This window comes from Saccopteryx bilineata, chromosome 4 (genome assembly GCF_036850765.1).
Source record: "Saccopteryx bilineata isolate mSacBil1 chromosome 4, mSacBil1_pri_phased_curated, whole genome shotgun sequence".
Classification (NCBI taxonomy): domain Eukaryota; kingdom Metazoa; phylum Chordata; class Mammalia; order Chiroptera; family Emballonuridae; genus Saccopteryx; species Saccopteryx bilineata.
Window position 1 is genome coordinate 197,688,109 of NC_089493.1, and position 24,727 is coordinate 197,712,835.

Here is a 24,727-nt window from a genome sequence, read left to right on the forward strand (position 1 = left end):
ATAGTTCTTTTTTGACCCTGAGCCAGCACCTGCCGTCTCCAAGCTGGGTTTTAGTCCTATCTTCAGCGTGCCTGTTGAAGTGATCATTTGGGGAGCTTTTTGCCCGCACGCTTTCTGGTTAGAGACTGTTTAAAAGGCAGACTCTTGAAGAGAAGAGAAGAGGCCATTCTAGGAGCTGTACAGTAGTGATTAGGAAGGAGGAAGTCAGAGAGCCTTGGGGGTCCAAATCCTGCCGTTTATGCTAATTCTACGACTTGGACGCCTTCCAAGTTTGGCTTCCTGGGCGGCAGTGATGATGATAACCCATCGTAAGAGCACCACCTCTCTCAGAGGGCCCTAGAGGTTGATCCGTTATGCTTAGCAAAGTGCCTGGAACATGGTCAATGGTCTGTAAGCACCAGGGGTGATATTTCAGCCTGGTGACTGTTAAATACCTATATAAGTCAGTCTTGTAATTTTCCCCAACCTCAAGTTCTTGAGGGTGTCGTCAACATTCTAAGGGCAGGAACAGGGAGGGTGGCCTCATGCTCAGTGTTCCCAGCCTGTGTTGACAGGTTGGGGGGGTTGGACCAACCTCTGTAAACCTATTTCCCTCTCTGGCAATTAAAAAATTTCTCACAGGCCTGACCAGGCGGTGGCTCAGTGGATAGAGCGTCAGACTGGGATGTGGAGGACCCAGGTTCGAGACCCCAAGGTCACTGGCTTGAGCGCGGGCTCATCTGGCTTGAGCAGAGCTCACCAGCTTGAGCAAGGGGTCACTCGCTCTGCTGGAGCCCCCCCCCCCGGCCAAGGCACATATGAGAAAGCAATCAATGAACAACTAAGGTGCCACAACAAAGAATTGATGCTTCTCATCTCTCTCCATTCCTGCCTGTCCCTATCTGTCCCTCTCTCTGTCTCTGTCACCAAAAAAAAAAAAAATCTCTCACACAATTACAATTTCAAATGCCTTTTCTTCTGAACAAGAAACACTTGTTCTTTTTTTTTTTTTTTTAATGCAAATGCAGAAAGGTATCATTTCCCTTCCCCTCACTTTTGCTCGGTGGCCTGGGCACGGGCTTGCCAATATTGGCTGGACATTTAGCTCTGAAGACCGGTCCCCGGCCCTCCCTGTGGTGCCCGCAGCAGGCGGCCATGGGGACACCAAGGAGACAGTGTCCTCCAGAGAAGCATGTTGCGGCCCCTTCCCTGGGGTGAGGGCTTGTGACAGCTCGCTGCGATCCAAGCTGACACCCGACGAGAACAGCTTCTGTCAGCTCTGGGAGGGCTGGTGTCACCTGTGATTAATCCTCAAAGCCAAAATCAAGCAAGTTCCTGATTAAACAGTGGCGCCCCAGGGTCCCCGTCACTCCCGAGCAAAGCGGGCGCAGAGCACCTGCCCCAGGCCCCCCCAGCCGTCAGGGCAGGTGTCAGGCCCCCTCCTCACCTTCTCAGGTTTTTTTTCCCCTCTTTTTTTTTTTTTTTGTACTTTTCTGAAGTTGGAAACGGGGAAGCAGTCAAACAGACTCCTGCATGCGCCCGACCGGGATCCACCCGGCATGCCCACCAGGGGGTGATGCTCTGCCCATCTGGGGCATTGCTCCATTGCAACCAGAGCCATTCTAGCACCTGAGGCAGAGGCCATGGAGCCATCCTCAGCGCCCAGGCCAACTTTGCCCCAATGGAGCCTTGGCTGCGGGAGAGGAAGAGAGAGACAGAGAGGGAGAGGGGGAGGGGTGGAGAAGCATATGGGTGCTTCTCCTGTGTGCCCTGGCCAGGAATCGAACCCAGGACTCCTGCATGCCAGGCCGACGCTCTACCACTGAGCCAACCGGCCAGGGCCCTCACCTTCTCAGGTTTGAGCCTCGCCATTCCCCTCCCTGGCCTCCCTTTCCCCGGTGGGAGTGGGGGGTGGGGACTGGTCCTTTCCTGTCAAACCCGTAACCACGGCCGAGCTCCAGAGCACCCAAGCTGGCCGTCCAACGGCCTTGTCCATCACCATAAGGAAGGCCACCTTGGGAAAAGTACCAAGAGTGCCAAGGCGTGTTCCTGCCCTAACCCGCAGCTGAAGACATAGTTCAGAGTACAGGGGGCTCTTCTAGGCTCAGGAATGTGGTTGCTGCCTTCAACCTTTACCCTCATGCATTAGGACAGGGGTCGGGAACCTATGGCTCGTGAGCCAGATGTGGCTCTTTTGATGGCTGCATCTGGCTCACAGACAAATCTTTAATAAAAAAAAGTAATAACATTAAAAATAGAAAACATTCTCATGTATTACAATCCACTCATTTCCTACCACTCATGTTCATGGTTGCGGGTGGCTGGAGCCAATCACAGCTGTCCTCCGGGACAGCACCAAATTTTTATCGGATGATGCGTCAGGTACACGGGGCGTTGTATGGCTCTCACAGAATTACATTTTAAAATATGTGGCGTTCATGGCTCTCTCGGCCAAAAAGGTTCCCAACCCCTGCATTAGGAGCTGACAAGAACGTCTTTACTGCACACAGACTCCTCTCGGCACTGTGAGGAGATCCCTCCCCCCACCACGAGGACCCCTAAAGGGACCTCTGCCCTTCGCTCAATCCCAGGGGTCTCAGAACCCGGGGCCAGTGGCTTTCTGGGCTGCCAAAGCCCTTCCTCCCTGGCCGCTCCTGGCCATCGCCCACCACACATGTCCCTGTCACCTGGAGAGACATGCTCCTCGGCGTCATCGTGACCTTCGATGGGCTCTCATGCCCTCTGACCTCCACCTCTACGCCAGTCAGGTTATCTTTCCTTCTACAGATCCCGGCCACCGCAACCCCAGGTCCAGGAGGAGACCGGCGCCGGGAGGGACAAGCCCAGGCCAGGAGGAGTAAAGCCCAGACCTCGGTAACAGGACAGGGCTGCCGTCTGGAGCACCTGCTACATGCCAGGTACGTCCCGTGTGCCGTCTCCTTCGTATCGACCACGAATACAGGGAGGGTTGCAGGAGACGTGACCGGGTGGGCAGCGAGGGGCGTGTCCCGGCAGAGGGGCTTGCCCCAGCAGGGGGCGTGTCCCAGCAGGGGCGTGTCCCAGCAGGGGGCGTGTCCCAGCAGAGGGCGTGTCCCATCAGAGGGGCGCCGGGAGCAGGCTCTGAAGCGAGCAGGAGTTTGGGGAACAGTCAGGCCGGCATGCTGGGGACACAGGATGAGACTGTGGGGACAGGGCCTTGGGGTCATGGTGAAGATTTTTTTTTTTTTAACTTCACGGAAACAGCAATAGGGAGCCAGGTGGTAGATACTTTGAATGAATGAGTGACACACAGTTAAGTAAGACCAGCCGCCACCACGGAGTTTGTCCTTGGGCAGCTCGTCTCCTTGCCCTGTAAAGAGGGGAGCAAATGGCCCTTCCCAGAGGACCTGGCCCGGGCGCCTTCAACTTGCTTTTCCTACCGTTTATAGAAAGACCAGCATGGTCCAGGGTTTGACTCAAGCCCACGCCAGACCCTGGTGAGGGCTGGGTCGGAGCTGCCACCAGCTCTAGTTAAGATGGGAGGGAGGGAAGGAGGGAGGGAGGGAGGGAGGGAGGGAAGGAAGAAGGGAAGGAGGGGGTGAGGGAGGATCATGCAACATGGCTGTTGACACTGTGAAAATAGTAAAGGTAGGTCCATTTCTTTCTTGTGAATGGAGGGACCACCCTGACTCCCTGTCCGGGTGAGTGAGTGACTAAGGCGGGCATATTTATGCGGCACGACTCACACTTCCCGAGCAGCCCAGGCAGCTGGCCCCCTGTGCTGGCAAAAGGTGCTCTTTGAGGTCGGCCCCCAAGTCTGGGAAGCCAGGATGTTGTCTCCGCAAAGTCTGTTGGACTGAACGGGACCAAATCCTCACTTTTTAAGCAAAATCAGCTATTGCTTGAAACAGCCAAGTCCTCAGGGCCCTTTGGTTTGCGTGTAGCAAAGGCCTACACAACACAGCTCAAATTATAATCGGGCAACTATTGAAAGTCCTCTGAGAGGGAACAGACACCAAGGGCGGAGGCCGGAACCCGCGCCTGGCTGAGGCTTGTGGGGCGGGAACTGGAGTTAGAGACCCCAAGAGATGACCCTGTCACCTCTCACGGACCCTCAGGGTCTGTCACGGCAGCGTCACTCAGCAGACCAGCTTCCCTGGCTCCCTCCACCTGCCTGTGTCTCTGCCTCAGCGTGATCCCCCCCCCCGGAACCTCCACGGCCCTCCAGGGACCACCCCCACCTCCCTTCCCCACAGCACACTCACCTGACCACTGTCCCTTGGGTCTTACGTGAAATCCCAAATGCAGGCGCCACCCAGCACGGAGACAGGGCCTCCTCGGGCAGGCCGGTCGGCCAAAACCAAAGGGTTCACTTGGCTCAAATAAGATATCAGGGCTGGGGCCAGCCGAGAGGGGGTGAGGAGGGCGGCCGGCAGTGGATATTGGTGCATCCGCTGACCTGGACTTGGTTTTCTCATCTTCAGTTCCACCAGACTGCCCCCATGTCAGGTGCCAGGTTTTGGGGTTTTTTTTGTATTTTTCTGAAGCTGGAAACGGGGAGAGACAGTCAGACAGACTCCCGCATGCGCCCGACCGGGATCCACCCGGCACACCCACCAGGGGCCACGCTCTCTCCACCAGGGGGTGATGCTCTGCCCCTCTGGGGCGTCACTCTGCCGCGACCAGAGCCACTCTAGCGCCTGGGGCAGAGGCCAAGGAGCCATCCCCAGCACCCGGGCCATCTTTTGCTCCAATGGAGCCTTGGCTGCGGGAGGGGAAGAGAGAGACAGAGAGGAAGGAGGGGGGTGGGGGGGTGGAGAAGCAAATAGGCGCTTCTCCTATGTGCCCTGGCCGGGAATCGAACCCGGGTTCCCCGCACGCCAGGCCGACGCTCTACCGCTGAGCCAACCGGCCAGGGCAGGTGCCAGGTTTTAGGGACCACCCATCCCCTCCCTGGGTGGCCGCAAACCAGGGGTTCTCCCAGACCCCTCAGCGGGTTGAGTCATTCGCTGGAATAATTCACAGAACTCAAAAAAACACTATACTTATCCTTGCACCTTATTTGAAAGGACTCAAAGGGTAAGCCATAAGGGGAAGTTACCTCGGCCAAGGTCTGGAAGGATCCTGAGTAAGGGGGTCTCGGTGCCCGTGGCGTCCGAATGGCTCCCTCGTGCGTGTGCAGGTATTTCACAGGCTGGGAAGTTCCTGGGACCCCACTGCGTAGGGGTTTTTATCGAGGTCTGATCACATAGGTGTGATGGATTATATCATCCACCACCACTGATGATTAAACTCAAGCTCTAGCCTCTCTCCCCTCCCCAGAGGGCGTGGCGTGGTGCTTGAAAATCACTTCCAGCCAGTCGCTTGCTTTTTCTGACCACCAGCCCCCCACCCTGAAAATCTCTAGGGGCCCCTTAGCCAAAAACTGTGTCTCACAACCACAAAAAAAGATATACTGTTACCACCCAGAGATGCCCAGAGTTTTGGGAGCTCTGTGCCAGGAACTAGGACAAAGACCCAGAGTGTTTTTAATTGAACTACCTGTATGTATTCTGAAATCTTTTTTTTTTTTTAATTAAGTGAGAAGTAGAGAGGCAGAGAGATAGACTCCTGCAGGTGCCCAACAGCTTGCCCTGGTAGGGCAAGCCCCCTACCAGGTGATACTCTGCCCATCTGGGGCCGTTGCTCCCTGGCTTGGCAACTGAGCTATTTTAGTGCCTGGGGCGAGGCCATGGAGCCATCCTCAGTGCCTGGGGCCAACTTGCTCGAACCATTCGAGCCATGGCTGCAGGAGATGAAGAGAGAAGGAGAGAAGGGGGAGAGGGAGGCGTGGAGAAGCAGATGGTCACTTCTCCTGTGTGCCCTGACCAGGAATCAAACCCTGGACATCCATACACCAGGCCAACGCTCTACCACTGAGCCAGTCGTTGGTCAGGGCTCCTTTTTTATTTTTATTTTTTCAAAACAATGTGTCATGGGGACGTTTTCATGCCACCACATCCCTTTCAAACACTGGTCCATGGTGCACAAGGACCACGGACTGTCCACTGGTGGGTGGTCAGGTTGTTTTCCCTTTTCTTTTTTCCTACTAAGTAATAGTGCTAAATGTTCAGGTGAAACATCGGGGGGAAGTGGATAAGTCATTTGGGGGATATTCTTGCAATGGAATGTGTGCAACAGTGAAAAATTAATAAAGCGCTTGAAATTCAGAGACTGTCGCGTTGACAACTGAATGAAACAACATCCCGCAAGGACACTGTTGTTTGAGGACCCACGGGGACATGAAGTGTCCAGAAAAGGCAAGTCTGTAGGAAGTCGGTTGGTGGTTGCCTACGGCTGGAGAGAGGGGAGTGACTACTCAGGGGAACAGGGTGTCTTTGCGGGGGGGCGGTGATGAAACGTTCTAAAGTGAATTGTGGTGATCGTTGGACAACTCTGTGAATATACTAACGACCTTTTTGAATTGTACACTTTAAAAAAGGTAAGTTGTACATTACATCGATTCTATCTCACTAAAGCTGTTTTAAAATGAACGAATTCGATGTATCTATGTCAGCCTAAATAAATCGCAAAAAAAAAAAGAAAAAACAGAAAAAAAAAGCAAACTGAAAAAAAAACAAGGAAGGAGACAGTATGACACCATCGATGTGAACTTGTAAAACAAAACAAAAAAATGATAGTGGGCCCTGGCCGGTTGGCTCAGTGGTAGAGCGTCGGCCTGGCTTGCAGGAGTCCCAGGTTCAATTCCCAGCCAGGGCACACAGGAGAGGCGCCCATCTGCTTCTCCACCCCTCCCCCTCTCTTTTCTCTCTGTCTCTCTCTTCCCTTCCCGCAACCAAGGCTCCATTGGAGCAAAGTGGCCCAGGCACTGAGGATGGCTCTGTGGCCTCTGCCTCAGGCGCTAGAATGGCTCTGGTTGCAACAGAGCAACGCCCCAGATGGGCAGAGTATCGCCCCCCAGTGGGCATGCTGGGTGGATCCCGGTCGGGCGCATGTGGGAGTCTGCCTCCTCGTTTCCAACTTCAGAAAAATACACACAAAAAAAATGATAGTGTATGTTGTATTTAGAGAGGTAGATTCTCAGGAAGACAGCAAAACTTAGACAGGAAGGATATACTCCAATTGAAGGATTTCCCCTCTCCCCCAATAATTCTTTCTTAACTATCTTTGGGCATATCCATCCACCGTTCATGGTTAGTAGATAAAGAAATCTATGCAGGGGTGGGCAAAGGAGCCTTACCGTCGTGAGCACGTGAAACATAGTAACGCTATTTCAGTATCACAGACTGCGTGTCCCTTTCCATAGGGGCAACTGAATGCCTAGCTGTACGTCCGCCTGCCTTCCTTCCTTACGTGGGTGAAACACTGTAACACTTTTCTCTACCCTGCTGACCTAGCACTTGGCAGAGACTCCACTCGAGGGCTTCGCGCGCTGTCCCCGGTGAGGCTCCCCGGTGAACCTGGCCGGTCTCTGTCTTCAAGGCGCGGGGCCCGAGATGGACGACTACATGGAGACCCTGAAGGACGAGGAGGACGCCCTGTGGGAGAACGTGGAGTGTAACCGCCACATGCTGAGCCGCTACATCAACCCCGCCAAGCTCACCCCCTACCTGCGCCAGTGCAAGGTCATCGACGAGCAGGATGAGGACGAGGTGCTCAACGCTCCCATGCTGCCCTCCAAGATCAACCGGGCAGGTGATCTCCGGGGGGGCCGCGCTGGAGGAGAGGGTGGGCTGCCTCTCGGGCCGGCTTCAGCAAACCCCTCCCGTTAGCAGGGACGGCAGGAAGCTGCTCTTGATCGAGAATTGTTCGACTGGGGTCCGTAGACCTCTCTGCCCACCCCCACCCCCGTCCTCCCACTGAGCTGTGTCAGGAACTTGAGAAAGGCCACCCTGGCTGGTTGGCTCAGTGGTAGAGCGCTGGCCCAGCATGTGGAAGTCCCGGGTTCGATTCCCGGCCAGGGCACACAGGAGAGGCGCCCATCTGCTTTTCCACCCCTCCCCCTCTCCTTCCTCTCTGTCTCTCTCTTCCCCTCCTGCAGTCAAGGCTCCATTGGAGCAAAGTTGGCCTGGGCGCTGAGAATGGCTCCATGGCCTCTGCCTCAGGCACTGGAATGGCTCTGGCCACAATGGAGCAACACCCCAGATGGGCAGAGTATTGCCTTCTGGTGGGCATGGTTGGGCACATTCGGGAGTCTGACTGCCTCCCTGCTTCTAACTTTGGAAAAAATACAAAAAAAAAAAAAAAAAACTTGAGAAGGCCCACAGACTTGAGGAAGTGGAAAAGCACGTTTATTTTGCTCATCAAACCTGGGGTTTAAAGTCCCCTTCAGTTGGGAATGGTGGGTAGGCAACCAATCAAGTGATTGGCGATCCCTGTAACTTTGTTAACAATCAAAATGACACATCTTTTCATGTCGCATTACCGCTGTACAGATCTCCCCAAACACTAGTTACACTCCTCTCTCTCTCTCAAAATGATAGTAGCCATCACACCTGCCAAGAGATTGTGTTATTTAATGCATGAAGAAGCACATTTATTACTGAATCATAAATTTAATATTTAATAACGGCATTTTATTATAATTGATTCCCACAATACATTTTATGTGTTTAAAAATATTATTCTGAGAAGAGGTCAGACTGCCCTAGGGGTCTCTTGACACTTTATTACATTCATTCAAGGTAGTAAGTATGGTTTCTGAGACTAGTTTTGGTTTTTTTACATGTGTTTGTGTGTGTGTGTGTGTGTGTCCACATATGCTTGCATATTTGTCTTTGTGTGTGGACACAAGGTCACAGTGTAAAATACGCCGCTCACAAAAATTAGGGGATCAGGGAATGTGCAGATACTCCAGTACTTGCAGCCTTTTGTAGAGTGCATCTTCACCAATGAAATAAAAGTTGGTTTTGCATCTCATTTGCACCATCAAACAACTTTCTTTGACTTGTCGTTTGCTTTTCTGATGTTCTTTTTTTTTTTTTTTTTAAAGATTTTATTTATTGATTTTACAAAGAGAGGAAGGGGTCAGGGGATAGAGTGAGAAATATTAACTCATAGTTGCTCACTTTAGTTGCTTGTTGCTTGCTCGAGTTTGTGTCTTTTTTTTTTTTTTTTTCATTTTTCTGAAGCTGGAAACAGGGAGAGACAGTCAGACAGACTCCCGCATGCGCCCGACCGGGATCCACGCGGCACGCCCACCAGGGGCGACGCTCTGCCCACCAGGGGCGATGCTCTGCCCATCCTGGGCGTCGCCATGTTGCGACCAGAGCCACTCCAGCGCCTGAGGCAGAGGCCACAGAGCCATCCCCCAGCGCCCGGGCCATCTCCGCTCCAATGGAGCCCTGGCTGCGGGAGGGGAAGAGAGAGACAGAGAGGAAAGCGCGGCGGAGGGGTGGAGAAGCAAATGGGCGCCTCTCCCGTGTGCCCTGGCCGGGAATCGAACCCGGGTCCTCCGCACGCTAGGCCGACGCTCTACCGCTGAGCCAACCAGCCAGGGCCCTGATGTTCTTGTTTAATTTTTTTTAAAAAAAAAAAAACCAAATGCTTCTTTTTTTTATCACTTCATATTCATTTTTAAATATCCCGATTTTTGTGAGCAGTCCATTGGTGGCTCACAGTTCAAAGGGATCGAACATCACTTTCCCACAGTGTGACTGGTGAGAAGTGTCTCCTACGCTGTGACTCTCCCTTGTGTACGTGACAGACATCACTAATCACAGCAATGCTCTCCTACTGGGCCTGGATGTAACTTTACACTCCTTCCCCACACGAGGCTCCCGGCAGCTCTGCTAGACAATCAGTTGACACAAGATGGAACTCACTTATTATATCTGTCCAAGGAAAGAGGTTGAGTTGTAGGACCTCAAGGGAAGAGATGTCTGAAAGTAAAATATTTAAGGAAGGGTCAAGAAATGTAAACATTAAGTGGAACCACTAGGGTAGAAAAAGAAAACTTCTGGGCAAATTACACCGAGGTTAAAGATATTTTCCAGACTACGTGATAATCCCAAAGAAGAACAGGGAGCTAACCCCGCTGCCTAAGACTTCTCCTAGCTCCCCGCACAAACATTTGTCTTTCGGCTCCGAATCCCAGAGAACCCCATCTTATTCTGTACTTGCCACTGCCCTTCCCACCTCCCTCAGCCACCAAAGAGCTGATGCCGGTGCGGTTCATTTTAATTCTGGTCGATTGGGAAGCTCTTTGAACTTCTGGGTTTCCTGAGGCTGTGATTCCGTTTATCCTGGTTCTCTCTATTTCTCAGAGAAGGGAAACTAACATACACACACACACCCCAGAAGCCCCGTGGAGGGCATGGCGCTTTGATTTACATCATCTGGACTCCAAGATACAACTCAGGAGTGACAGGATGTGATGACACCGTCTTCTTCGAGTTTATTGAGAGATAGGAGTCCAGGACAGGACTAGACGTGGAGATTGGCGTCCAATCAGACATGAACTCTTCTCACTGAGTGATGTGGGCTTTTCCCCCAGGCCGACTGCTGGATATCCTGCACACCAAGGGCCAGAGGGGCTACGTGGTCTTCCTGGAGAGCCTGGAATTTTACTACCCAGAACTGTACAAGCTGGTGACTGGGAAGGAGCCCACCCGGAGGTTCTCCACCATCGTGGGTGAGTGTCTTCGCCATCAAGGGCATCTGGGCCCTGGTAGGTGTGTGTGTGTGTGTGTGTGTGTGTGTGTGTGTGTGTCCACTGATGAGACAGCTCTAAAGCGATGTATCTGTGACATTCAGACAGTGCTCCTATGCCACATGTGGGCTGTCAACCACTTATTTCCGCCTGATAATTAAAGAAGCTAAGCGAAATAAGAGCTGGAGAAGGGGGTGTTCGTGGCATATCCCGCATGAATGTCGTCCTAGGGCAGAACAGATACTCACACTGCCCCCAGGACCTTGTTCTCACCTCCTCTCATGCCAGCATACCCGAGCCACCGCCCGTGGTCATCTTGTCTTAACTTTCCTCCCTAAATATTCATGCATCAGTCCTCTGTCCATCTGCACCGCCAGCCCCGCGCAGACCCCAGTGACCCCCGCCGGCTCTCTACATCAACTCCTGCTCTGCTACGGTGCTTTGTCCACGCCTTAGGCAACCCTCCCCTGCTTAAAGCCTCTCCATAGTTTTCCATGGCTTCCGTCGTAAGACCCAGGCTTGAATACAGCCCACAGGACGCCCGTGGTCCAGCCCCTGCGGACACTCCCAGCCTCACGTCTCTGCCCCTGCCTCTCCCTGGGGCTTCGGACACTTCTGTCTTCCTTTAGTTCCTGACATGTGAAGAGTCCTTCCCTCCTCCCGTGGGGCGTGGCCGTGTTCCACCGTGTCCTGGAGTGTTTTCCCTCCACACTTCAACTTTCAACTCAACTCCCCGGAGCCCTTGCAAGCCTTCTGCCCACCAGGCTGGGGTCCAGTCCCGGTGACACACTCTCACCTCCCCTGTGACATCCTCTCCGACTACATATATGTGTGTGATTGTTGCTCTCCTAATGTCCCATCTCCCTGGCCAGACCATGAGCTCTACCGGGGACCAAGGCCATGTTGCTCATTCCGAGCCCCGGGGTAGGGGGGACCTCGTGGGGAGCGGAGGGCTCAGCAGCATGCTGGCGGGTGAATGCGTGGGTGGCGGTGACCCCTCGGCGGCCACGAGCCTGACCCCCGCCGCTCCCCGCAGTGGAGGAGGGCCACGAGGGCCTCACGCACTTCCTCATGAACGAGGTCATCAAGCTGCAGCAGCAGATGAAGGCCAAGGACCTGCAGCGCTGCGAGCTGCTGGCCAAGTCACGGCAGCTGGAGGACGAGAAGAAGCAGATGACGCTGACGCGGGTGGAGCTGCTGACCTTCCAGGAACGCTACTACAAGATGAAGGAGGAGCGCGACAGCTACAACGACGAGCTGGTCAAGGTCAAGGACGACAACTACAACCTGGCCATGCGCTACGCCCAGCTCAGCGAGGAGAAGAACATGGCGGTCATGCGGAGCCGGGACCTCCAGCTCGAGGTGAGGGCCGACAGGCGCACACAGGTGTGGCCAGAGCGTCACACCTGGTTCCAGGCGGGGGGACAGAGGACACGTGCTCTGGATGACCCAGATCCACCCGGCGCATGCGCACGCCGAACCAATGGGGGCTTTCCCTATGGTCGTCGGGACCCAGATCCACCCAGCGCATGCGCACACCTTCCCACTGGCGCTTGAGCGCAAGCGTAGAACTCAGCTCCACAGATGCGCATGTCTGCACATGTGCACACGGAACCAGCATGGGCTTTCCCCGTGGTCATCGGGACCCAGATCCGCCATGCGCATGTGCAGACGTGCATATAGACCCGGTGAGGTTTCCCTCCTGCTCAGAGGCCCACGTGCACCATGGGCAAGTGCGGACAGGCACGCACAGTGCGGCGGGGCCGGGTGAGTGGGAAGGTGGGAGGAGCCAGGGGCCCAGACCGTGGCACCCCAGGAAAGCCAGCAGCGCGCCTGTTCCCGTGGAGACATGATGACCTTGAGGCAGGGCTCTGCCCTTCACAGCTGTTCACAAAACTCAGCATGGCACAGGGGGATAGCCAATACCCTTGTCAGTGAACAGTCCGCCGGCCAAATAATTGATGTCATTGATGAGTTTAGTGCCAAAGTGGAGAGAGACAAGGAAGGGTACTGGCTCAACTCATTCATTCCTTTTAGGTATTGAGTGCCCCCGTGCCCCAGGCTCTTTTCCAGGGATAGTAACTCAAGACCAAGGCCTTGCTGTCATGGAGCTCACATTCTCATCAGAGAGCGCGTAGCTGTGAAGAAGAGGAAAACAAAGAGTAGAAGGATAGGGAGAGTGTGTGTGTTGGGGAGGGGGGTGCTCTTCCAGGCACGATGGTCAGGAAAGGTCGATGAGAAGTGGACACACTTGAGCAGAGAGCTGACGAAAGGGAGGGGCCAGCCATGCAAGTCTCGGGGGTCCATGTGCAAAGGCCCCAAGTCAAGGGCACGCCTGGTGTTCTTCTGGAGCCGAAGGAGTGAGTGGCACAAACGGAGGTGGGAGAGATGGCCAGGGTCCAGTCCGTGGGGACACGTTAAGAACTTGGCAGTTTATTCCCGTTGTGATGGAAAGCCGCTGAAGGATTGAGAGCCGGGGAGTGACAACTGATTTATATCTAGAAGGATCACTCTGGCTGCTGGGTGGAAAATAGACTCTCAGAATATTAAACACCTGCCATGTGTAAGGCACTGCACTAAGCACTGTGGGGGACACGGGGATAAATAACCTGATTTCTGGTCAGGCCACATACAATTTAGTTGAAGCAGACAGATCAGCAAACAATCCCCTAGAATTCAGGTGCCTTGGGTCAGCGGTACAGCGGGCAGTAGAGTGTTTCTGTCGAGAGCATGAGCTTCGAAATCCTCTCGAGTTGAGTTCAAACTTGGCTTCTGGCTTGGCCGCTTAGTCGACTCTTGGCCTCAGTTTCCTCGTTTGCCAATGGCGAGAATGACAATAATGCCAACACCCTCAGACTGCTGAGTCATTGCACCATAAGTCTCTGGAGAAGTAGCTGACTCAGTAAGCACCGCACCATGCTGGCACTTGGGTGCCACTGGAGATCTGGATCCCAGCACAGGATGCTCGGGTTGATTTTCCAAGATGCTGATGAGGAATTTTTCCGTGATCACTAGGGAGGAATGATTTCTGTGCCGTTCACCCAGGATTTGGGGAAGTTAATTTAACTTATGTTAGGGACTTACAAGTTTCTGCCCTAGAACTTTCTCTAGTGTCATATTTCCTTGAAGCTATAGTATAGTGGAGGGATCCCCAAACTACGGCCCGAGAGCCACATGCGGCCCCCTGAGGCCATTGATCCGGCACCCGCCGCATTTCCAGAAGGGGCACCTCTTTCGTTGGTGGTCAGTGAGAGGAGCATAGTTCCCATTGAAATACTGGTCAGTTTGTTGATTTAAACTTACTTGTTCTTTATTTTAAATATTGTATTTGTTCCCATTTTGTTTTTTTTACTTTAAAACAAGATATGTGCAGCGGGCATAGGGATTTGTTCATAGTTGTGTTTTTTTTTATAGTCCAGCCTTCCAACGGTCTGAGGGACAGTGAACTGGCCCCCTGTGTAAAAAGTTCGGGGACCGCTGGTATAGTGAGAAAGCACTTCTAGAACTGAAAGGACCATCTGGCCTTCCAAGTCCCCAGGTCATTTCTCAGCCCCAGGCTACTTCCCTGCCTCCTCCTTCCTCTCACTGGGCTGTAGGGGGGCAGCCGCAGTCCTTCCCTTGCTAAAGCCCCTGCCCTTCACCTGCCAGGGGTCTTGAGACCGGTCTCTCTATAAGCCTGGAATCGAAAAAGACTCCCACCCCTTTAGTGCCTCCCTCCCTTGCAGGCCTCGAAAACAATCCCCTTGTTTGGGGTGCTTTACCAAGGCCCATCGGTTTGGGCAAGCAGACGTGCTTCCTGGGCACAAAGCTTTAAGAAGTCTCTGGTCACAGTTCCGGACACTCACCTCGTGAGCTGAAGCCCAGTGCATCTCTGACTGTCCCGTTTTTCAGATGTCGTAACTGCCTCCTACAGGTCCTTCAGACCAGTGGTCCCCAACCCCCAGGCCGCGGACCGGTACTAGTCTGTGGGCCATTTGGTTCCGGTCCACAGAGAAAGAATAAATAACTTACATAATTTCCGTTTTATTTATATTTAAGTCTGAACGATGTTTTATTTTTAAAGAATGACCAGATTCCCTCTGTTACATCCGTCTAAGACTCACTCTTGACGCTTGTCTCGGTCACGTGATACATTTATCCGTTCCCCCCCCCAAAGACCGGTCTGTGAAAATATTTTCTGACATTAAACCGGTCTGTGGCCCAAAAAAGGTTGGGGACCACTGCTTTAGACCAAAGAGCCTGTGAGCTTGGAGTCCAGAGGTCTCAAAGTACTGTATTCTTTTAGCATGAACACTGTTCAAATAAAAGCCAGTGTAAAACCCAAGAGGACACAAGCGCGCACGCGCCTGTGCAAGCAGGGATGTTCTGGGGGGGTGGAGTCAGGGGGGGCCCCAAACCCTGAGTCCTTGGCCAGGTCTTCATTCCCATCCATCCATCCATAACACTGGGCTCTGCCAGGGAATCATTGAGCTCTAAGGACCAGAGTTTGGCACCCATCATAAAAGGCACCGGAATGGGTAACAAGACCTCAGGACACCGTGTGGGTATCTTTTATCCTCCTCTGTAACTTACTCTACCCCACAGAGTTACCCGGGAATTTTCTAAGGGACAGAGCGAGTTTTGGGAACTGTTTGAAATGAAGGAAGCAGGAACTTCACCCACCAGGAGGTGGTGGCTTGTTTCACTGGGACAGGCTCCCGTGAGCCCTTCTCTGCCACCACCTGGAAAGAGGGGGCGGGGGCACAGCGCAGGTCGAGCCTGCCGTTCAATTCCGCGGGACCCGGGGAAGCAGCAGCGCCTCTTCCGGGTGTTTCCGGCCAACCGCCCTCTCCCCCTGGGCACCCTTGTCTCAGATCGATCAGCTGAAACACCGGCTGAACAAGATGGAGGAGGAATGCAAGCTGGAGAGGAACCAGTCTCTGAAGCTGAAGAACGACATCGAGAACCGGCCCAAGAAGGAGCAGGTGCTGGAGCTGGAGCGGGAGAACGAGATGCTGAGGACCAAGATCCAGGAGCTGCAGTCCATCATTCAGGTGAGGGCGGGGGGCGGGGCGGGGCGGGGGGCGGTGACCGCAGGATGGCTGGTGGGCGGTGCCCATCACCCAGGGGCGCGTATTTTCCTCCTCTGGTGACTGCACTACCCACTACTCAGACACGTGACGCCGTGTGACGTGTAATACTTCTGAGAAGCTTCCTTAAGTGACATGCTCAGTGGTCATTATTCATAGGGACATCGGTGCCCTGGCCTCCATCAGGGGGTGGGGAGAGTACAGCCCGGGGACCCTGCTTGTCCTTAAAAGATCCCCAGAAACTCAGCGATCGGCTCTGTGTGGTTTATGAGAACTTGGCGGGCCCTCCTGCATTTCCCATCACAGGATCACGGTGGGGCTAGACAAGGAAGTCACTGTGGAAGGACATCCAGAATACGTTTAAGGGCGGAAAAAAAAAAAAAAAAGAAGACAGCCCTTCCCTTTCTCCAGAATTATTCCGCCTGCCGGGACTGGCTGTCTGGGGTCTCACGCTCTGATTCTGAGCTGAGACCGAGCCCCGGTTAAGCAGAGGAGATCACCTGATATTTCAGGGGAAGCATCCAAACGGCATATGAGCCCCGTCTTTGTTGTCACCTGTGGCGTGGGGGGGCAGCTTCTCTCGGCTCTGATAAGAGCCAGGGCAGAACCATAGGCCTTGAGCTGTTCCCAAGCAGAAGTGGGTTGGATGCTTCTTCCCAGGTGATAACATGCTTAAATTAAGCTGCTTCGGGGACCCCAAGAGATAGCGGTTCACGTCTCTGCTTTCTGGGCACAAAACCTCCTGGTCTCGCCGTGTCTGTCGCTGGCTTCTGTGTGTCCCCCCACCCGCCCCCCCCCCCCCCCCCCGCCTCCAGGGGTCATTTTCCCAACACCGTTCACCCTTCCTGCCCGCCCAGGCCGGGAAGCGCAGCCTGCCAGACTCGGACAAGGCCATCCTGGACATCCTGGAGCATGACCGCAAGGAGGCCCTGGAGGACCGGCAGGATCTGGTCAACAAGATCTACAACCTGCAGGAGGAGGTCCGCCAGGCGGAGGAGCTGCGGGACAAGGTGGGCGCCCACCGCGCTGGGGGCAGCGTCCTCCCCGCCCCACCCCCAGTGCTGCCCTTGCTGGCCCCTCTCACTGGGAGCCTCCCCGCCCCCAGCCTGTCTCCCTGACCCCTGGTGTGAACTCCCTACACGTCCAGCACCCTGTGGTGGTTTGTGAGCCGCTGCGGCAGCCCAGCCCCCAGCTTCTCTTCCGGACCGAGGGCCGCTGGAGGGTGCGCTCAGCGTCTTGCGCTACGTTCCCCGACACATAGTAGGTCTGCAGCCTGTTTCAGTCCGGCTTGCCCCGCTGACCTCTCCGTTCCCCCCGCCCCCTGTGGCCGCCCGCAGTACCTGGAGGAGAAGGAGGACCTGGAGCTGAAGTGCTCCACGCTGGGGAAGGACTGTGAGATGTACAAGCACCGCATGAACACGGTCATGCTGCAGCTGGAGGAGGTCGAGCGGGAGCGGGACCAGGTCAGGGTCAGGGGGGCTGACGGCCGAGGGTGCGCAGCCGGCCGCGCCCCAGCTGCTGGGGGGGGGGCGACCGGACGTTTTGCCCACCATCATGTCATTAGCTGGGCGGGAGTCACTCCTGACTTTGTCCCTCCCGGGTCCACATCAAAGATGAATCCCAACCGAAGGCTTGCGGAAGTCACAGGCGTCCGAATATGGTGGCGCCTGAGCTGGACTCGAGCAGCTCACGTGACCGACCGTGGCCCTTACGTGCCTGGTCCCTCGGGAAAGACAGCCACCCACGTCCAGGCCCCGTTGCTCAGGCCTGTGGCTGCAGGCACACTGGTGTCCTGGCGGCCTCGGTGCCTCTGTCTGTAAAACGGGAGTAGTGACGGCACAGCCTCACAGGCACGGGGTGCGGGCTCCAGGAGACACCGAGCTCCCCGGTCAGCGGCCGGCTTGTGGGGGTGGGGGGGGTGACTGCGACGCCCAGGGCCTAGGGCCACGCGGCGGGCGCCTGGGCTGTGAGGGGAGGCGGGGGTCGGCATGGTGGGGGGAGACCGGGGTGAAGAAGGACCAGGGGACACCCCGTGTGCCCCCTTCCCGGCAGGCCTTCCACTCCCGGGACGAGGCGCAGACCCAGTACTCGCAGTGCCTGGTGGAGAAGGACAAGTACCGGAAGCAGATCCGCGAGCTGGAGGAGAAGAATGACGAGATGAGGATCGTCATGGTCCGGCGGGAGGCCTGCATCGTCAACCTGGAGAGCAAGCTGCGCCGCCTGTCCCGGGACAGCGGCAGCCTGGACCAGGTGGGCCGCGCTGGGCGGGGGCGGGGGCGGGGTGATGTCCTGGCAGCCTGGACCAGGTGGGCCGCGCTGGGCGGGGGCGGGGGCGGGGTGATGTCCCGGCAGCCTGGACCAGGTGGGCCGCACTGGGCGGGGGCGGGGGCGGGGTGATGTCCCGGCAGCCTGGACCAGGTGGGCCGCACTGGGCGGGGGCGGGGTGATGTCCTGGCAGCCTGGACCAGGTGGGCCGCGCTGGGCGGGGGTGGGGGCGGGGTGATGTCCTGGCAGCCTGGACCAGGTGGGCCGCGCAGGGCGGGGGCGGGGGCGGGGTGATGTCCCGGCAGCCTGGACCAGGTGGGCCGCACTGGGCGGGGGCGGGGGCGGGGTGATGTCCCGGCAGCCTGGACCAGGTGGGCCGCACTGGGCGGGGGCGGGGGCGGGGTGATGTCCCGGCAGCCTGGACCAGGTGGGCCGCTCCAGGCGCTGGACCGGGGGTGGGGGTGGGGGTGTCCCGGCAGCATGGACCAGGTGGGCCGCGCCGGGCGCTGGACAGAGTGGGGGGGGGATGCCGGCCGGTATGACACGTGCGTCCTTTCCTGCCGCCCACGGGACCCGTGCCCACGAACCTCCCGCCCGGCTGTGTAGCGAGGAGTAGGTGCCATGAATGTCGGAGTTAGAGAACGCAGGATAAAACGCTGGCTTGGGCCCCGGCTAGCTGGGGGGTCTCAGGCAAGTCACCCCCCCACACAGCACCTCCTCCAAGCAGCTTCAGCTCCTTCCGGGTTGACTGTGCTGGTGTTCCCACCACCCTCTGGATGGCCGCTGGGTTAGGATGTCTGCGGCCCGTTCAAGTGGCCAGTGCTCTGAGGAGCAGTCCTAATGGGCAGAAGGAAGCTCAGGGCACACGCCCGGCATGGCCCCAGGCGCTCAGAAATGAACGGATGCTGCCAACCGCGTGGTGATGGCACCAGTGTCCCCGTGGGTCTCGGTGCTGCCGGCCACCTGGTGATGGTACCAGTGTCCCCGTGGGTCTCGGTGCTGCCGGCCGCGTGGTGATGGCACCTGTGTCCCCGTGGGTCTCGGTGCTGCCGGCCACCTGGTGATGGTACCAGTGTCCCCGTGGGTCTCGGTGCTGCCGGCCGCGTGGTGATGGCACCTGTGTCCCCGTGGGTCTCGGTGCTGCCGGCCGCGTGGTGATGGCGCCAGTGTCCCCGTGGGTCTCGGTGCTGCCGGCCGCGTGGGGATGGCGCCAGTGTCCCCGTGGGTCTCGGTGCTGCCGGCCGCGTGGGGATGGCGCCAGTGTCCCCGTGGGTCTCGGTGCTGCCGGCCGTGGGCACGATGCTTAAACGCGGTTGGTGTGATCTCGTTTAACCCACGGGACTCTCCGCGGGGGTGACGATCCCCGTTGCCAGAGAAGGGACGCAGCGGCAGGGTAGCTTGCTGAAGGCACCGTTCGTCAGTGTCCTGGGGAGATTGGAGTGAGGCCCCACACACACACACACCCTCAGAGGACTCACCCCTGCACCGGGGGCAAATCCAGGAACGGGACATTTCGGCCGTGTTGCGAACTACACGGTGGCCGGGTGCCACGGAGCCCAGGGAGGAGGCGTCTGCTGTGTCAGGGTTTGGGGAGAGGCCTCCTCCAGCACGAGTCCTTGACTGCCCCCGGACCTCTGCTGTACACGCTGTCCCCTGCCCTCGCCTGGCCGAGGCCTGCCCCCTTCCAGCTTCGGCTGAAGTGTTGCTTCCTGGGCCTGGCCCTGTGTGTTACGAAACCCGGGAGCTTCTGTGCTATAGACTCAACCTTCCAAGCACTTTATTCTTAAGCAGAGGCCCCAGGGAGGCCCCCCGTCTGTCCGACACCTGGTGCTAGGCGCAGGGGAGCCCTCTGGGGGCACCTACCAAATACATGAACAAGAGGTGGGGGGCCATGGGCACAGCACGGGCAAAGGCCTCAGGTGGCGCTGTGGCGTGCTGTCAGCAGCCACGACGGACAGTCCTGTCATCCGCAGGGTGTGGGGGGAGGACCAGCAGGGGACAGGGGACTCCACTGGAGGGGACAGCAGGGGGCAGGGGACTCCACTGGAGGGGACAGCAGGGGGCCGTAGAGGGCTTGTCATTCGAGGACCTGGGACTCAGGGATCGTGAGGGGTTTTGTGCAGGGAAGTAAGACTTTGGCAGCAGCATGGCCTGAGGGTGTGGCGTGGATTTGCGGGTCAGCGGAATGACTACCGCCCTCGTCCCTCAGCCTCGGACGATGGGTACAGGGCACCGAGGACAGCGCCTGGCACTGCACTTACCCTCACCCTGTCACTCGGCAGTAATTTTTATGTTTGTTACTGAGGCAGGGGGCTGGGGGTTGAGGAGAGGACAGTGGCACGTCACAGCTAAGGGCCAGCACCCGCTGGGTGGCAGTCCCTTGACGGCTCCGGGCTCTGGCCGGAGGGAGATGGGGACGGGGGCTCGTGAGGAGAGTTGAGCTAGAAGATGGCCGTGGCGTCCAGGTGGGCACAGGGCCGGGAAAGGCACACAGGGCATCCCGAGCCTCAGGCCTGGGGCACCTGAGGGGGGGTGGCACCCTCGGCAGAGCGGTCCCGCTGACGGGCGGCTGCAGCGCGCACCCCATCAGCGCACACCCCATCACCGTCACCGGCTTCTCCCCGCCTCTAGAGTCTACCCAGGAACCTGCCGGTGACCATCATCTCTCAGAACTTCGGGGACGCCGGCCCCAGGACCAACGGTCAGGAGGCCGACGACTCTTCGACCTCAGAGGAGTCGCCAGAAGACAGCAGATACTTCCTGTCCTACCACCCCCCGAAGCGCAGGATGAACCTGAAAGGAATCCAGGTACCCCACGGGGTGGCACGGCCGCGCGGGGCGGGGCAGGGCCGGGGGCTGGGACGGCAGCCGTGGCCAGCCGGTGAGGACGCAGCATGGCCACGTGTCTCTGGTGGGGGCCTCAGACCCCAGACGTGCCGGCCTGTCTCAGCCCTGCAGCAGATGGGCCCCGTCCCTGTGCGCACGTCCGCCTGTGTCTCGACCGGTTCCTTTGCTTTTCTAAAATGTAGCAGCAGAGAGAAGGGAGTGAGCATTATTTCCAAATTCACTTGTTCACTCAACAGAGAGGTGTGGAGTGCCCGCCACACACCCCCCGAGTGACGGCTGTGGGGGTGGGCACCATCAGGAAGCGGAGGCTCCCGCAGCCGTCTGTCTGCGCGGCTCAGCGTCTGCGTGCTCCGTGGCACGCGGCTGACTCCCAGCCAGGAAGGGACGCGTGAGTGCGTGACTGAGTAACTCAGGGAGAGAGACGGTCGCGCGTGAGAGGGGCCGTGACCAGCAGGGCCGGAGAACCTCTGCTGTCCCCGCTGTCCCCACCGTCCCCCTGCACACGGCGGAGGCCAGCGGGGGAAACCCCGGCCACCCGGGGCCAGCCGCCCGCGAGCCTCCTCCTCTCCTGACAGTGGCCCTGCGCCCTGTGCGGGTTCCTCTCCGCCTGGCACTCCCGCACACGCCCCCTCCTCTCTGCCACCCTGGGCTCTGGTGCCATCTGAGCCACCCCGCACGGCCGGCCTCCCGAGGGAGAGCTTGTCTCCGCCGGCAGCTGCCGCGCTGGTCCCGGGAGCCGGGACGCCGAGATGGGCGTCGTGTGCCTCCTGGGGCTCTGGCGGCCGCGTGACGCGGGGGTGGGGGGGCAGCCGGGGCTCGCCTCCGTTCCCTGACTTCCGTCGCTCTGCTCTGCCGACGTGTGTCTCTGGCCCTGTCTGACGTGTGTCTGTCCCCCCCCTCCCCGCCCCCTTCCAGCTGCAGAGAGCCAAATCCCCCATCAGCCTGAAGCGAGCGTCAGATTTCCAAGGTTAGTGGGACACCCAGGTCCCTCTCCTGTCTGTCAGCTCTGAGTCTTTCCGTCCATCTCTTGCTCCCGCTGTAGTCGTCAGTCCTGCGGGCTGAACGTGGGAGAGGCCTGGGGGGTCCTGCAGCCCCAGGAGGGGGGGCGGCATGTCCACGTGGTAGTTAATGCTTACCACCCCCTCGAGGGCTCGAGTTGCCGCTGCGGCCATGTTATTATGTGGCTCACTCCCCCACCAGCCCTCCATGTGGGTCCGTGGGGTGGGGGTGGGGGGGTCCCCAAGTACTTGAGCTGAACTTGGAGCTTCTGCTTCATAGCTCGTCAGCTGGGGGGCTGCTCGACCTTCCTCCCAGGGTTTTATCCGGATGCCCCTGGGCACAGGGGGCTGTGGTCCGTCCACGAGGGAGAATTTCAGCCAGTGGACACGGGCCCCGGAAGGGACCCCCAGGACAGAGCAGGGGCAAAGACAGGGTGTGGAGGCCAGCGCTCCGCCCTGTCGGAGCTAGGAGCAGACAGTGACAAGTGACTGCAGAGGCCGACAGGGTAGCCAGTGGGCCTGAGGACAGGGCCCTTGTCCCTCCCTCGGAGGGGCTGTGTGAGGAGAGAGGGGTCACCAGGAGTGTCCAGGGCTAGATGGCAGGTCGCTCTCCTGCCTGGGCCTGGTGGAGGGCAGAGAGGAGGGTCTTCCCTGGTGGCCAGATCGGGGGTCTTAAGGACCTTGTTCCTCAGGAGGGGGGTGCAAAGGGCTTGGGGCCAGTGGGGAGGAGAGGAGAGGGAAAGGGGGGAGTTACAGAGCTTCCTGGCTCCTCACCAGCCTTAGCGGCCGCCCAGCACAACACGCTAGGGACCAGGGAAGGCATCGTGTGATTCAGCCCCTCGCGAAGCCCACAGCAGGGGTGCATGCCTGTGTCCATCAGTCTGCCTGCCCACACCCAGCGAGGGGTGGGGACACGGACGGGAGAGCTGACCACTGCCCTGCAGCAGGACAGGCCAGCGACAGGTGTGCCAAGGCCCCAGGCGCCCCCATCGGCCCCAGTCCCTGACCACACGGCTGTGTTTAGAGGACGGTGTGGTGGGAGGGACACTCCACCAGACAAGTACCCTCCTGGAGAGTGCCGGCAGCGGGGGGGGCCTTCACTGCGCCCCCCCCCAGCCTGGCAGGGGGCAGGGATGTGCTGTTGAACAAGGCCAGGCACCCCCTCCGGGAGCCTGCAGTGGGACCGGGTAGTGAGAGGAGAGGGCAGAAACCCCCCATGGGAGAGAGGAGCCAAACCCCCCCGGGAAGGACAGCCCCCTCCTCCGTGCTGAAGGGACTCTCACATCCCTGTCTCCGCCCCTCCCTCTCTGCCCCGTGGTGAGGACAGGGAGGGGACAGGAAGAGGAAGGCATGGACGCCAGCCCCAGCTCCTCCAGGTCCCTGCCTGTCACCAGCTCGTTCCCCAAGATGGTGAGTGGGGTCCCCAACTCCCCTCCCGCTCCTGCCCGGGGCCGCCCCAGGCCGGGCCCCTGCTCTCGGCTAGGCCAGCCGGCCTGTGACAGCACCACTCCCTTCTCTGGGCCTCTGAGGCTGCAGCCCGGGTCCTCCTTATGTTTATTTAAAGATGCTTCCGGGCCTGGTGATGTGTTTACACCTCCTTGCGTCCCCCTCTCCCCTTGTAACACTTGGTGGGAGGGAGACAGGGGCCTCCCAGGGGCTGTAGCGAATTGCACTGGCTGCAGAAAATAAAATTCTGCCGCAGCTCCTCAGCCCCCGGCAACCCCGGCAGCCTCGGGGGCGGAGGTGAGGGGGAGGGGGAGACGGCTCAGTGCCCCCCCCCAGCCCAGCACCCTCCACACCTCAGCTCCAGCCCGCCTTGGGCAGGGCCCACCCGGGTCTCAGCTACCATCCAGGCAGCCGAAGGGTTGTGGGATTAGCAATTCTCACCCCAGGGGAAGCCCTGGGAAGCTTGTCAGCTCTGCTTCCAACACCAGGCCCTGGGGTGGGGGGCGGGAGGGGGCTGAGATTTTATAACTGATGACTCCCATCTGATGGCGGCTCTGGATGAAGCTCTGGAGAAGGGGTGAAATCCAGGCTCTTACAGAAGGCAGTCCTTGCCAGGCAGGAACCAGCGGGCCTGGTTTCAAAGGGGGACCCCGTTGCCCGCACACGCACGCACACACATGCACACACGCGCGCACACACATGCACACCCTTCCTGAGGTGAGCAGATACGGGCCAAGCTCTGCTCCCGCCAGGCTGAGCGCCAAGCCTTCTCCGGCCGAGGCCCCGCCCAGAGCCGGCTTGCCGTCCCCACTCCCGCATCGGAGGCTGGGCCACCCCGAGCTACATTTACGCCCCGTGTACATAACATGGATGCGGGGAGGCGCGGACATGGGAAGGCCCAGCGCCCCGTGACACCTCCCACGTGTGCGTTGGCAGCAGCCCCACCGCAGCCGGTCCAGTATCATGTCCATCACCGCGGAGCCCCCGGGGAACGACTCCATCGTCAGGCGCTATAAGGAAGATGCGCCTCATCGCAGGTGGGTGACGGGCGGGTGCCTGCGGGTGCCACTCGGCCTGGACCACCTCACCGTCCTTTGGCCGCCTGGGGGGGGAGGCGGCGTGGTGCCCGTTTCACAGATGAGGAGGCTGAAGCTCAGAGAGGAGATGGGGCTTTGCCAGGGTCACCCAGCGAGCTCGCAAGTGACAAGACCTCGGTCACTCTGTCCCCATGCTACCCAGAAATCAGGTTCCTCTGTCCCACGGCCCCAGAGGGCTTGGCTTTTTCTGCCGGAGGCAGAGACCCCCCGTGAGTGCGCCCTCTCCCCCTTCCTCACCTCTTGGAAACCATCAATGTCCCCACAAGGAACCCACAGCGGGGGCACACCTGGGCACCCGCCTTACCAGTCAGCGGGCGTTTGGCCCAGCACCCTCGGAGTCTGAGACAGGCAGGTGGTTCTGGGAGGGCCGAGGGCACAGCTGAGCAGCAAGTGTCG

General features: G+C 58.3%; 1 protein-coding gene across 5 annotated transcripts in view; it reads left to right on the forward strand.

Moving 5' to 3' along the window:
- Positions 1 to 24,727, forward strand: part of CARD11 (caspase recruitment domain family member 11) — a 91,766-nt gene that overhangs the window by 48,932 nt on the left and 18,107 nt on the right. For 4 of the 5 annotated variants that reach the window (XM_066273475.1, XM_066273474.1, XM_066273476.1 and 1 more), the window contains 12 exons: positions 2,767 to 2,897; positions 7,441 to 7,653; positions 10,454 to 10,591; positions 11,646 to 11,971; positions 15,463 to 15,642; positions 16,536 to 16,688; positions 17,016 to 17,141; positions 17,731 to 17,928; positions 20,575 to 20,751; positions 21,706 to 21,757; positions 23,116 to 23,198; positions 24,171 to 24,271. In XM_066273475.1, coding sequence (XP_066129572.1) covers positions 2,891 to 2,897; positions 7,441 to 7,653; positions 10,454 to 10,591; positions 11,646 to 11,971; positions 15,463 to 15,642; positions 16,536 to 16,688; positions 17,016 to 17,141; positions 17,731 to 17,928; positions 20,575 to 20,751; positions 21,706 to 21,757; positions 23,116 to 23,198; positions 24,171 to 24,271 — 1,754 coding nt within the window. In that variant the 5' untranslated portion in view covers positions 2,767 to 2,890. Of the gene's footprint in view, positions 1 to 2,766; positions 2,898 to 7,355; positions 7,654 to 10,453; positions 10,592 to 11,645; positions 11,972 to 15,462; positions 15,643 to 16,535; positions 16,689 to 17,015; positions 17,142 to 17,730; positions 17,929 to 20,574; positions 20,752 to 21,705; positions 21,758 to 23,115; positions 23,199 to 24,170; positions 24,272 to 24,727 lie in introns of all 5 variants that reach the window. The other variant, XM_066273479.1, reaches the window with a different exon arrangement.